Source organism: Peromyscus maniculatus, chromosome 2 (assembly GCF_049852395.1).
Source record: "Peromyscus maniculatus bairdii isolate BWxNUB_F1_BW_parent chromosome 2, HU_Pman_BW_mat_3.1, whole genome shotgun sequence".
Classification (NCBI taxonomy): domain Eukaryota; kingdom Metazoa; phylum Chordata; class Mammalia; order Rodentia; family Cricetidae; genus Peromyscus; species Peromyscus maniculatus.
In genome coordinates this window covers 77,370,712-77,385,709 of record NC_134853.1, presented here as the reverse complement: position 1 = coordinate 77,385,709, position 14,998 = coordinate 77,370,712, and the positions used below count along the sequence as shown (strand labels likewise).

Below are 14,998 nucleotides of genomic sequence, written 5' to 3'. Positions count from 1 at the left end.
ACTTCCATTCTATGAACCTAATCCCCTGAGGAGTTGGCGTAAGGCTATGATTTTTAAATCTGTCCCAAGTTTCTTCTAAAGCAGTCCCTTTACTTTTACGCCTACAGGCTTTCAATTTTGACTTCCAGCAGCAACTTGACAAGGCTAAAAGAGCTAGAAATCAATTTGACTGCTGTGTCCTTTTTGTACTTTGCAAAAGAAAATTTATAATTCAAGTTAATAAAGCCCAAGCTACAGCCTAAGAAATCCTAAAGTCAACATGATCTGCTTCCATGTTCTCAAATCTCAAATTTTTCACTTAATAGCCCAATATAATATACTGAGACATAAAAGTGACATCTAGTCATTTTTTAAGAGGTTTCCTATGTCACACTGCTAGAAAGATAAGATATTTCAAAGTATATGCATGCCTAAACATATGCACACACATATATAATTTTGAGAACATATCATACAATGCTTGAGTTTTTGTATCTTAAGGAAAAAAAAATCTATGTATCATGTTAATGTTTGCTTTCATTCCAAGTACTTTTAGCCACTGCCATGGAACATTTCTTCATCTTTGGTCTACTACATGTAGTTGGTTTTTAATAATAAATGTTTGCTAAAGATTATGTATAAAACCTGGCAAATAGCCTAACACTGAGAATACACCTGAAGAATATAACCTAAACAACCTGTGGAGAATAATCATTCACATGCTTTTAATATACAAAGTAAATAAATAATTTCAGTAAGTATTACTAAGATCAACTTCTATAGGAACAATGAGAACTGGTTTCTAAATTTATTGCAGATTTGACAACAATTCAGAAATTTTGTACACTTAAAAAAATTATGGACTGAAAATAAAAATATCAAAAAGCCCCTGAAAGAAATTAAAAATATCTGAGAACAAGAGAACTTGTTTGTGAGTACATTTTTTAAGTATTTAAAAAAAAAAAAAGTTGTCAGGTCTATTCCTGCTTTTAAAATCTTGTTATCAAAGTAGTGGTCCCAGCAACAGGCATCATCAAATGGCAATTTCTCAGAACAACACAGTGTTGAGTTTACCTACAAAAACAAAGGCTATAAGTTAACAACTATGCAATTAAATTTACCTGGCTGGGACTGGGAGTTTGGGGCAACGCTCAGATTTTGAAGACAAAGTGTATTCAGAAGGCTTTATGTTGTAGTCGCACAGTGCGGAGCCTGTTGAAAGAAAGTCACATGTTAGCTAGTGGAACAGTCTGGACAAAGTCTCAATTGTTTCTCCTTAACTTCAGGCGTTAAGGCTAACCAACCATTTCTGTCATTATAGACATTGTAAAATCACTTAATGTAGCCGGGCGTTGGTGGCGCACGCCTTTAATCCCAGCACTCGGGAGGCAGAGCCAGGAGGATCTCTGTGAGTTCGAGGCCAGCCTGGGCTACCAAGTGAGCTCCAGGAAAGGCGCAAAGCTACACAGAGAAACCCTGTCTCGGAAAACCAAAAAAAAAAAAAAAAAAAAAAGAAATCACTTAATGTAGACCATGGATCATCTATGTATACTATGAATCATTTAAAACAGCTTTCTCTGAAGTGACCAATAATTTAATGTATTTTAGGCACAAATTTTAATTCCTAAAACCTTTATTGTCTGTCATGTGAGGTTCTCTACCAGCTGAGACATATATATCACTTACTATAAGCCTATAAAATGAGCATTAGGACACTCACAGACTAGGAGATAGAGAAGCTAAAAACATAGGCAACTGGTAGAAGGGATGGGATTAACTAGGGACCCGACCACTACTGCGAAGCCTGCACTCCCCTGTATGACTGCCTCTGATTCATGTATTTTCCATTCCTGAAAACTGAGTGCAGGTAGGATGTCACTTTTCTTCTTATTTAAAAGGCACGAACCATTCCCAACTATAAATCACTGAGCAAACTGATAAATTAGTAAGTCATCTCCAGTTTCCACAAAATTCAACTTTTGGTTGACTATAGGAAGAGCTTTCTGATTATATGACTAATACTTATCTAAATAATGCTGAAAATTAAGAATGATAGAGTCCACTGAATTTAGTGTGGACTATCTTATGAAACTGCGATTATTTTTGATATAGTGACTCCAATATAGGAAGGTCTGTTGTACACCAACAACAGATGCCAGTGTGTGGGGAGCAGGCTGTTGCTTTGGTTTTGCAGAGTACCTATTGTATTTTACCCATAAACTATTTGATTAACTGAAATTTCTACCAGGTTTCTAAGTTAGCAAAATATTCGATTATTAATACAAACAGAAAAGCTTTCATTTGTATAATGAATGATAATAAGATCTTATACTGTACTACTATGGGAAAAGCTCAAAATATACTGTGAGGCCAGAGTGGTCAAACTGAATACTGGGTTAATTTTGGAAAACCCACTTGATCATATCTCAAGGAGATGGAGAAAATTATATAAAAACACATCCTGGTTTGTTTGGGACAAAATTGGGAGTGAGTTTATTTAACTTTTATCTTGTTTCATCAATCAAACAAATTGTTTGAAATTTCCAGAAAGCAATAAAACAGAAGCAATGCTGTCTGACCCCAGCAAACTATCTGGTAAATGTTTAAATACGATGGTCATAATAACATAGTCACCAAAATATAAAGAGGGTGTATTTCATGCAAAGATAAGTAATTGGACAGTGCAAAACTATTTTAAAGATACTTTAAAGTTACATGGCACATGGGTTAAGGATACGCTGGGTGCTAAAATGCTCTCCTTGCATTTTTGAGACTCTAGGTTTGATCCTGAATATTTAGGGGTGGTGGGGAGAGTAAAAAATGAATAGTAAGTAGATAACTCCCCTGAAAGTATTGTCTGTCATGCCTTAAACTAATGCCATTGCAACTTTGGAGGAAACAAGACAGCAACCAAATATTTAGACTAATCCTAAAATAGCGAAAAGTCCTATGGAGAAATACTCATTAAAAAAAAACAAAAACAAACAAACAAACAAAACCTGTGCCAACAAGTGCAGAGAACCCAATGTGACTGCGGACTTCTTGAGCATAACTGTCAACAGTTCTTTCAGAGATCAAGATGGAATGAACGTGCAAAATTATGGAGGCACTCAGCAAAGTACTCTGTGCTGTGTCCCTGCTGCTCAACACACGGCTCCATCGGAATTCAATGAGCGCAGTCTCCACCCGAACGGTGCCTTCCTTCCTTTAGAGAAGGAGGTCACCAGGTGCAATGAGGCTCATTTTATAAATACTTTCCCAGAGCAATGCTCAGTGAATGGATAAGAGCTTTATCACCAATGGTCTGCTGGGACTTAGGCCAGCACTGAGATCCTGTCCTGAACACACGAAAGGGTAAAAGTCCTTCATTACATGTTAGTGGCAACAATCGGTCCCGAGAAACTTTCACTGCCTCCTGCTCAGAGCTGATAGATGGAGAAGGCGCAAACACATGGGAAAAACCCTGCAATGCAAACATTTTACAGTTGCTTTTCTTTTCACTTTATTCATGAAAGCACTTTCAGTGGGCATTTTAAAAGCAGCACCTGATTCTTAATTTTTCTTTACTGCAGAATTATAAACAATGCCTACCACAAGAGGTTTACATCCAAGGAGTCAGACACACAGGGTTTTTTGTTTTTTTTTTTTTTTTTGGTTTTTTTTGAGACAGGGTTTCTCTGTGTAGCTTTGCGCCTTTCCTGGAGCTCACTTGGTAGCCCAGGCTGGCCTCGAACTCACAGAGATCCGCCTGGCTCTGCCTCCCGAGTGCTGGGATTAAAGGCGTGCGCCACCAACGCCCGGCCACACAGGGTTTTTTAAATGCAAAAACAGGCTTAAAAAAAACAAACCATCCCACACTTGAATAATGAAAAGTCAAAAACTAAAAAACAAAAGCTAATTTAAAGCACACCAGAGGCAATCCATACAACTCAGCCAGTGTTATTCAAAAGCTATCCAAGTGAGAGATTTCAGGAGCCCAACTTAGGGTACACAAACATTTATCATGGTAAACACTCACCCCCTGAGAATGTTTAACTTCTATGATATTTCAAATGTCTTAAAATATTCAATTATTTATTCTTTGGTTCAATTTTGGTTATATCAACCCTATGATGTCTGTTTTATTACTACACTCTAGAAGTTGAGTGAGAGGGGGAGATGAGAGAGGGAGAGAAAGAAAGAATCAGTCAGCTGTTTATAAATACAATTCTCTTTTCTTAAGCCATTATGTTTTTGTTATTTATGATAATCATAACCAGACAAATATACTATAAGGTCCCATGCCAAAATATGCCCCCACCCATCATCATCCATCCATCCACCTTCCACAGATATCTAAAAAACCATTTGTTTGAAGGAAACTTATTTCCAATACCCTTTCTTCCATATACTTTAGTCCTGGTTATAGTTCCACCATCCTCGAAGATCCCAGAGTGAAATGTATCTTTATCTGATTTTTTTTTTCTTTCATACAGTTGCAGCTGGTGAAGACATGAAGCCCTGTCAGTAAGACCTCCCCATGTTATCTTAAATCTTCATGATCTGCAGGGCCATTTTCAATCTCTCCCAAAGGGCTTTACTCCACCTATCACATGACCCTGTGGAGGGCCTTTAAAAAATGCAGGTTCCATATTTTATACCCTCATCCTCAGGATAAAACTCCCACTCCCTGAACTCCAGGCCTCTCTAAAGCAGGAATGGACCTCTAAGTCGAGCCTCATTTCAACCCTTGCTGCTCGACATCTCTGGGTCTTTTGTGCGTCCGCCCCTCCTTCTGCTGGAGCGGTCCTTTGCAGACTAAGGATGGGATTAAGGGCCTGCTAGAGTCGGAACAGAAGTTCAAACTACTCAAGCACCAACTCCTTCAAGTCTGCTCTGACCCACCCAGGAAAGAGATTTGCCACTGAGCTCCATTATAGAACACAGCGTCTTAGTTTGTAATTTTCAACCTACCATCTCTATTTTCAAACCATGAGCTCTTTGAGAATTGCGATCCATTTCCTAGTGGATAGGTGAAACTAGAAACCATATTCTTAGGGCATCATACTACATACAATATTCATATGCTTTTCACTACACACTATAAAACTAGTTTCTCAAGCCCAGTGGTAGTGTCACGGGCCTTTAATCCCGGCACTCAGGAGGCTGAGGCAAGCAGAACTCTGTGAGTTCAAGGCCAGCCTGATTTACAAAGAGTTCTAGCACAGCCTGGGCTGTTACACAGAGAAACCTGTCTTGAAAGACCAAAAATAAATAAATAAATAGATAGCTAGATAAATAAATAAATAAATAAATAAATAGATAGCTAGATAAATAAATAAATAAATAAATAAATAAATAAATAAATAAATAAATAAATAAATAAGTAAATAAAACTAGTTTCTCGGTTGTGGTATGATATAGCATGTTGCGGCAGACAGGTTTGGGTATGGAGGACTGTCCTATACAATGCAGGGGTTTACCAGCACCCTTGGCCTCTCCCTACTAGATTCCAGTAGTTTCCCTCTAATTCCTTGCTCAAGCAACAACCAGAATGTGTGCAAACACTGCCAAACACAGCACCATTATGGTGTGAACAATGGACTCAAACCCCAAATCACCTGAATTAAAGATATAGCATAGAGGTAATATTTTGGGAAACGGTATTTTGCCTTAAATTGCGTTTACCACCACAGCAATCTTTACAAGCATTAAAATATGAAAAATAGACACCCCCTCAGAATGATTTAGAAATTTGTACTGAACAGAAAAAAAGTTTCATATATGGATCTGTTTTCATTATGAAAATCAAATTCTATTGGCTTGTGAGAACTGATGAATTTAACTTTCATTTTTCTAATTAGGAAAATATTGTGCATTTATATTCTGGCAAAATAAAAATCACTTCTCCAATTTCAATCTCTAGTAATCCATGAAATGTGGGGACATATTTATAATTCCTAAGAAGCACCATCCATAGAAATTAGCCATTGGTACCACCCTGTCAACCATGTGTGGCACATGGTAGGTACTCAGCAAATATTTCCTAAGTGAATTTTTAATATCTACACTTGAGATTTCTAGGTGTTGTGAGGACAAGAAGTCTGATCCTGCTGGACTATAAGCTTCTTTAATATGGGACTATAATATGTATATCTGGTGCATACTTAATGGATATTAATTATTTGAGCGAAGGAATTAGTTTAAATTTTATAATCAACTGTAAACATTTTTTTTCCTTTTCTAAATGATCAAGCATCCTGGTCTTTGACTTGGAAACAATTAAATCATTTGCTAGAGCAGATCACCATGTTCATTTATACACATTATCAAGTCTGACCTTCTGCATCACTATGTAAAAAACAATCTATACTAACTGTGTGCTCTAAATCATGTTGCTACTGCCTGGAGGGAAAGCATACTGATCTGATGCTGACTGTAAACTTAATAGCCAATGACAATCAAAAGGCTTATTAGTATTCACGAGCAGTAAATTTTATCTAAATGTCATATAATTTGTTCAAGTTTTTAAATGGCAAAACAATAATCATTCTGAAAGCACCACTCAACACTACTGTCCTCAAAATGTGTCTATGATCCAAACAGCAGGTCATAACATACTCAGAGTTACATGAAATATTGTACATCAGAGAAGCACTCTTAAATTGTAGTGTTTTTTATATACTATAAATGAGATGCAAACAAGGGGGAAAACCTGCCACAGTTCGCTGTTATAGTAGGCAAGACTAAATATATATTATAAAAGAGAGTAATGAGAATGATAATAAATGTCCCATGTGAACTATTCCCAACAACTGAGGATGTGTGGTCCACCTGTCATTTATAGAAGAGACGTTCGTTTCTAAGCCGCTTGTTAAAAATAAGCTAGAAAACTAGGTAAAGCATCTGGTACACAGCACACAGTAGGAATCAATAACTGGTATGCTGAAGCAAAACATGTGGCTTAGTCACTAACACCCAGATGCTTGGACTGAGCAACGGGGCCAGAGACAGTGGGCCAGAATTGGGGACGAGAAGAGGAGGGAGAATTGCAAGAGCAGGCACCGTGGTCTTCCTTGTCGCCCGCCATGGTTTGCCTGGGTTCAGCTGAAAGCTCATACAATATCAAAGCTAGTGTCAGAAGGAGTGTAATTCATCCCCTCCACGATGTACATGTTATTTTATTTTATTTTTGCTTTCAAAAATCATAAGGATGGAAAGAAACCTGTTCACCAGAAACTAGAAGGAAGGAAAGTGGGGGTAAGATGGAATTCACACCTTGCTTAAATCAGAACTCAGATGGGAGCTCTTACCAGGCAGTTTCAATTTTCTCTGTAGGACATAAGGTTGGGAAAGAGACGGAACAAGAGGGCTTAGGAGAAGGAAAGGGTTGGATAATCACTTGGAGAGGGTGGAGAGGAGAGATAAATGAATGAGATCAATGATTTAGATGAATTTTTTAAAAAACTGATTTCACAGCTATTCTGGTTAGATCGGAGCTAAGCAATTTACCTGCTGGTGGCAACACTCATGGATACAGAATTGAGATAAAGAATGGAGAGGATGAGAAATCATTAAGTGGCAATAGAGATGGATAGGGAAATCCGGTCTACGTTCTTTGAGAAAACATTATGGGTATCTACTGTGTGAGCTCATGCACTGGAGCCTGGGTATTTAGAGATAAACACAGTATGATCCTGCCTCCAGAGAGTCACACAGAACCCCAGGGACGTGATGACAAACTGATGGAAGTTTATGCAGAGTCCTTACAGTTTTTGGTAACTGCAGTTTTTTTAAAGACCATTTTAAAATTGTTTTCTTTGCTAGCATCATGTGTTTGTGATATTCATGCCATATATGAATTACAAACCATAAGAAATTCACATTCACATATGTATCACCCAATTCACATATTAGAGAGTATACTTCACAGTTATCTAGCTGCTCCTGCCTGCTTTAAAGCTCTGGAGAAAATGGCAGCACCTCCACATGTCTCCTAACCTCTCCACTCTAGTCGGGGCATCTAACAAAAGCTTCCCACAAATGTCCAAGAGAACAACCCCTCTCTCTTGCCTAAAACAAAAGGAAGATTTCAGAGAACATTCTACTTCCCTGGAAACTGTGTTTCTTATAAATACTGCTACAGGACCAAGGAGCTTCCTCTTACAAATTTTTCAAAATATTTTCTAAAGATAATAAAAGTTCATGCGAATAAGCAATTTTTAATTTAGGAGGTACTTTCAAATGCTGTCATGAAAACGACAAATGTTGTTGTGAAAAGGGTTTATATTATACTCTCAGTCAGGTAAGAAACAAACTATCTTACCCTGCATTTTAAAAATAAGGTTTAGAATTAGAATTCTAAAAGTAATTCACACATGATCCTTTTCTTTCAAGAACTTTTAAAAACTATGATAAAACACAGGTAACATGAACGTTACAGTGCTAACTATCTGTGGGGACACAGTCAGTAACATCAGTCACAGTGTTTTCGACCAGCACGGCGATCCATCCCTAGAACTCTCTTCGTAGGAAACTGAGACTCTTTAGGAGTTAAACAATAGCTGCCTACTTTACCCCCATCACAGCCCTGTCATCTACCGTTCTACTCTCTGTCTTGATGAACTTCACCACCCTAGGAACTTCAACTATGTGGATTTTCCAGCACTGTTTGTCCTTCTGTGGAGGGCTTATTTCTCTTAGTATGACATATCCTCACTCCAACCATGAACAACCGTCGCCTGTGACTGGATTTACTTCTTCCTTCCAGCTGAATAATTTCATCTTATGCATATTAACACATTTTCTTTCTTCATTTTGTTTTCTGAGATGCGAACCACCACGTTCAACCTGAAACTTTTCTTAATCTGTTAACCGGTCCATGGACAGCCCTGCTGTTTCTGCCTTGTGACCAGTGAATAATGCTACAGTAAACATGGGTATGCCACTATTTCTTTAGATACTGCATTCTATTCTTTCAAATAAATACCCAGAAGGGACACTGCTAATTTAAAGGGACCCCCACATTTCCACAGCAGCCGAACTACTTTGTATTCCCATCAACAGTGATAACAGTTTTGATTTTTCTAGAACTCCATCACACAGTGATTTTCTTTTGAATGGTGCATCTTAAAGGCACAAACACTCCCATCCAGTATGTTTGAGAGGACATGTTGAAAGCTAGTCTAACACTAGATTGTAACTCCAAGTGCCAGATAAGACATACAGGGTTTCTGAGCAATGGAGTAGTGTTGACTGAAACCTCTGAGAACCAAAATGGCTATGACATGGTCTGGATAGTAATCACCGACCAGATAGAAGACTTGCAAATATTTTCTTCTGTTTTATGAGTTGACTTGACTCTGTTGATTTTGTCCTTTCTTGCATAAAAGTTTGTGATTTATTATTTTTTATTTTTTCTGAGACAACGTTTTGCCATGTAGCCAGTACCAGACTTGGACTTGTAATCATCCTCCTTCCTCAGCGTCCTAAGTGCAGAGATTACAGGCACATGTCACCAGGCCTGCTTGTATAAAACTTTCAATTCTGACATAATCCAATTCTACTTCCTTCTTTCATTCCTTATGCTTCTGGTGTTATTTGGAGCCATTCAAGAAAGTATTGTGAAATTCAATCCCCCGAGGTTTTCACCTATGCTTTGTTCTAATAGTTCTATTAACCAAGCTTTTTCATGGACTTGTAATTATTCTCTTCTAGAGATTTCAGATTTCCCACTTACACCTGCATCATCTCTTATAGAAAGCTCCTCTCTGAAAGTAATTACTGAGGTCTATAAATATGAGCTCAAAGGGCCTTTACTTCCTAACAGACACAACTGTGTACAGAGGCACAGACACCAACAAAAACAAAAGTTACAAGGACCAAAGAGGAAGGGTGCTAACACAAGACATGAGAAGGACCTCTCTTGGTGATGGTGGTAACACTGGGATTACAGCTCATCGGGTCCAGCTTCGTGTCACCCATCTGAAGAACAGTGGAAGGTCTTTTGAGACATTCAGGAATTCCAATTTAGGGCTTGCTATTAAAGCAGGTATTTGGGTACCTACAACAAAGTTTCCTCTTTTTGGGAATCTTAATAAAGTTTTATACTTGCGATTAAAGTTACTGTTGCCGCCGCCCTGTTACTGTTGCTGTGCTTTTAGATGCTATCATTATTATTGTTGTTGTATTTTGTGAAACAGGATCTCACTATGTAGCCCATCCTGGTATAGCCATCCTCTTGCCTCTTCCTCTCAAGGATTGGGATTTAGAGGCATACAGCAACATGCCCAGATTCTTTATTATTTGTTATACAAACCAAATCCAAAGCCTAAGGGTACTTACTATTTGCTAAAATATTTATTAATACATACTTCTGAAACACAAAGCTACAAACTCCACTGGAAGTGTCTTCTTAAGACCACACTTCAGCCGGGCGTTGGTGGCGCACGCCTTTAATCCCAGCACTCGGGAGGCAGAGCCAGGCGGATCTCTGTGAGTTCGAGGCCAGCCTGGGCTACCAAGTGAGCTCCAGGAAAGGCGCAAAGCTACACAGAGAAACCCTGTCTTGAAAAACCAAAAAAAAAAAAAAAAAAAAAAAAAAAAAAAAGACCACACTTCAGTATCACATTTACTTATAAGGATACTGACTTGAAACAAAGCATGTCAGAGCAAGGTACAGACCAATTCTCTTCAAGAGATCACAAAAGCAGGTCACACAGAGGACAAGGAATTAGCCTTCACGGGGTGTCAGATGACCCTTTCACAGGGGTCGCCTAAGACCATCGGAAAACACAGACATTTACATTACAATTCATAACAGCAGCAACATCACAGTAATGAAGTAGCAATGAAATTAATTGTATGGTTGGGGGTCACCACAGCATGAGGAACTGTATTCAAGGGTCGAAGCATTAGGACGGTTGAGAAGCACTGATCTAAAGAACTGGTGGAGAGGCTGGATGTGGGAAGAGTGTTACATTCTACTGGGAGAAGAATGGTAAGGGTGGCAGCTAACACCAACTTCTTTTTGCCAGCTATACTTATCAATATTTTTCATGTATTGATTTATCCAAAAAAAAAAAATCCGAATAAGGTATGCTGGATACAGACACTGCCCTATATGACAGACGAGGGGCTAAGGCACAGTGAGGTCAAACAACTTTTTCAGAGTCTCAAAGCTACCAAGCTGAAGAGGCAACAGGTGAATCCAAACAATGCACCTCAGAGCCTGTACTGTTAACCAGCACTACACCACCAGTTGGGTACCTGTGATTACGGAACCACACCCCACCTAAGATGGGGTCTGGTAAGTTACAAGCTGACGCTGGCGGCATAGGGCTGAGCAAGGCAAATGTGGGGTGGTACATGGGCATCGAAAATGAGCTCTTGAGAAGTATGGGTCCTTTTCATTCAGTGCCCATCACACACTTGGGATTCTTCACATAGCCTCGTGTTTATTTGTTTGAGGACATCTGGGCTCAGAAAGCTCCTTTATCTCTTATTATGAAGCCAGTGACCAAAATTGAATGAGAATTCAGATCCTCACCAGTCTGTGACTTTTCTACCATCTGTATTAAGGGCACGAGGTGGTCAAGGACATCACCCGTCTTCTTCCCTTGGAGGACCAGCATCCTGTCTGGAAGAATCTGAAGCCATGCAGGAATAGGCCTGGTTATGACTCCAGGCATTTTTTTTCTGGCCAGCTACATGCTATGTGGAGTGAATACCCGAGTCAACTGTTGTTCCAAGGACCTAGCCATAGCCTTGGATTTAGGCAGCCAGGAAGGCCTGAGAAGCCCTACACTCAAAATACAAACATGGAACGTCAGGAAGGATAAAAGACACGAACCAGAGGGGCCATTAGTATGCGGTTCCTCACAGAGTGACTTTAAACATAATCCAAAGAGAACTGTGGCCCCTGGAAATAAGGTTTCCAAAGAGCAGAGCTGATTGCAGTGAACTGGCTCTGCTTCCATTCTCTGCCAATCCCCAACTATCAACCTCCAAGTTCCTCAAAACTATTCTTAGAAAAGGTCATGACATAACATTAAATTTAAGAGCAGAACATAAAATTATACGTACACCAGCATACTGAATGGGAACTGACGGCAGAAATTTGATTATAGTTCTTTATATTCATTCCTGTAACTTGCACTGTTTGCTTTTACACATGCATATATTATACTGTTAACCACAGATGAAACATAGTCTGAGGGGGAAGGAGGGAGGGGAGACAGACTGAGAGATTTAAACAAGACTTGGAAAAAGGGGAAAACCTGAACTTTACATAGAGTATACTAATAATTCCAAATGATTCTCTAGTGCACTTGGTCACCTGCAGAGTAGCATTCACCTGTAATTCCAGCACTGGGCTGTAGGGGTCAAGGCAAGAGGGTCATCAGTCCATTCAACCAGCTCAATTTCAAAACAGCAAAACAAAAAGTATCCAAAAGATCTCCAAAAGTACCAAAGCATTTATTTAAAAAATATATATAAATTTCCACATCACAAGGACCAACTCAGAATTTCCCTAGGAAACATCTCACCCTGGGGAAATTCTACTGTTTTCTTTTCTTTTTCAGTAAAGGTGTGAGACGATCTATTTCAGTTTTGTTTTTTGAGACAAGAGATCTTGCTGTATTGTCTTAGCACTTAGGATAAGCAATCTTTCTGCCTTGGCCTCCTGAGTAGCTGGGGTGACAGCCACACACCACTGCACCCAGCAAATCCAGAGTTTTAACAATCTCACCGAGTTGACGCTAGTATTTTAAACTAGAAAATCTAAAACCACTTCAGTTTTTTTTTTTTCCTTCTTTAAGGTTGTTTTACGACATATTGACTATGAGGACAAATGTATACTGCAATACAAACATACAGTATTTAACAGTGAGACAGATGACCAGAGTGTCCACTTGGACAGCCTAACATCTCACCATTGATCTCTGCAAACTTCTGGACGTCACTCAAGGTTCTCAACTCTTGTCTTGGACATGCTGCTACACACAGTGCTATAGACTTGATCTTCCTGTTTATCAAGTCCAGATTGCATGGATCCAAAAAGAACACATACCTAAAGCATGGAGAAAAGAACCAAGATATTATTTCGCAAAACACATATGGTTCACTGCACACTCAATCAATCCCCAAAGCAAAGGACAGACTCCACTGAGCTTCCCAATCAGCACTCCTCAAATAGAACCATCAGTGGAAGTTTTGAAAACAATGACTTATAATGCTAATAGAGAGGATGGAGTAATTGAAGCACTTTACAGTTTTCAGGATTCCTTTTCCTAATGTTTACATTTTATAATGCGTAGATTTTATTGTTAGAAACCATCATTTTCTTGCTTTGTTAGTCTTACACCAAACACTATTAGAATATCCCAATGTTGTGATTTAACATATATTGCAGTTTCCATGGAAACTACAAACTCTGGTTAATGAATTATTATCAAAATGGAAATGTGTATATTAATGAAAATGCACTGCTATGAATGGAGAGTTGAATGAAAACTAGAAAAATACACAGCAACATTACAGCCACCTATGGGAGTTTTTAATTTCCTTTCTTTACTTTTCAGGATTCTCACTTTCTAAAAATAATACAGATTACATTTTAATTGGAATATCCACATTAAATACTTTCTATTTTTAAAAAAATTCACAGCAGTTACATAAAAACAATACACACATCCTTCATTATGCCCTCTGTACTTTTGTATAATTACATTTTTTAAAGGCGGAAACTTAGGTGGAAATCACAGAATTCAACAGATATTACAACCTCTCCTAGAGAAGTGATTGCCAACCATCCTCCCACAAGATAAACAGAGTGTGGTGCTGTAGACCACGGGATGGAGAATAACAAGGAATGTCTCATTGAGCACAAAGTTAAAGAACACCAGCCCTGGTACATTTTTTTTTCTGAGTCCATAGCGGATTTTACAAAGTAATGGCTTTTCCCATAAACCACTCAAATCTACACTACAAATACAACTAAACATAGGAATTAGGTGATTACTTTTCTCAGCCTTTGGCTATAATCGAGTGAAGAAACAGGACGAAGCCCCAAATCTAAAAAGCAAGAGAATAAAGCCAATGCACACATAAGATGGGTACTGTAAAAGAATACCACAAAAATGGTGCAGAAGGCACCAGAGAAGCCTTCACAGATGGAGCAGTTTATTTTTATTTCAAGTGCATTGGTGTTTCGCCTGCATATGTGTCTGTGAAGTTGTCAGGTCCCCTTGGAACTGGAGTTACAGACAGTTGTGAGCTGCCATGTGGGTGCTGGGAACTGAACTGGGGTCCTCTGGAAGAACAGCCAGTGCTCTTAACCACTGAGCCATCTCTCCAGCCCCTACAGACGGGGGGGGGGGGGGGGGGGGAATAAAACTGCATGGCACAGGGCAGCCAAGAGACCATCCAGGAGACCAGCAAGAAGGGGAAGTATAAGCTGTAGTACCAGTCAACACGCTCTTAGAGACTCTAGAATGATTAGTGTTCCAAACAGATGAAAAGAATTCAAAGAAGCCAGATGTGATTTGGAAGCAGAGTTCATGGACAGTTTCCATGGCTGAAAACAAGGAGGTAGTTAGTACAGGCAGGCACAGAGAGAACAGTTGCTGGGAACCCTTGGTAGACACAAGCAGCCTCTCACCGCTTCTCGCTGCATCTGGCCCATGCATCTGACTCAGTGTGTCTGTTCCTAGGACCCCAGACAATGAACCGCACACAGCCAGATTCTGGATGGGAACCCTTGTGTCCTGGAAGAGCGTGCATCAACCAGCTCTGCCACCACCAGTGACAAGTGCTATCTACAACAGCAGTGATGAATGGAGCCAATGCTTACTGAATGCCCATGTATGTGCCAGGCACTCTTGAAAACTCTGTGTATGTACTTATTAGTGCCACACAAGAGTGTGGTGTGTTTCTATGGAGACAGTGGGATGTGGGTGGGGAGAGAATGACTGAATATATAGTTCTTAATGATAAGTGATGCCTTGAGAAGTATCCAGAGAAATCACATGACAGTAGA

The 14,998-nt window shown here is 39.2% G+C and overlaps 1 protein-coding gene across 5 annotated transcripts in view; it reads right to left on the bottom strand.

The window, feature by feature from the left end:
- The window catches only part of Slc44a1 (solute carrier family 44 member 1), a 184,721-nt gene that overhangs the window by 87,232 nt on the left and 82,491 nt on the right, over window positions 1-14,998 (bottom strand). For all 5 annotated transcript variants that reach the window (XM_042271186.2, XM_042271183.2, XM_042271182.2 and 2 more), the window contains exons 4-5: window positions 12,894-13,030; window positions 1,101-1,191 (exon numbers count right to left, since the gene is read on the bottom strand). In XM_042271186.2, coding sequence (XP_042127120.1) covers window positions 1,101-1,191; window positions 12,894-13,030 — 228 coding nt within the window. The remainder of the gene's footprint in view (window positions 1-1,100; window positions 1,192-12,893; window positions 13,031-14,998) is intronic.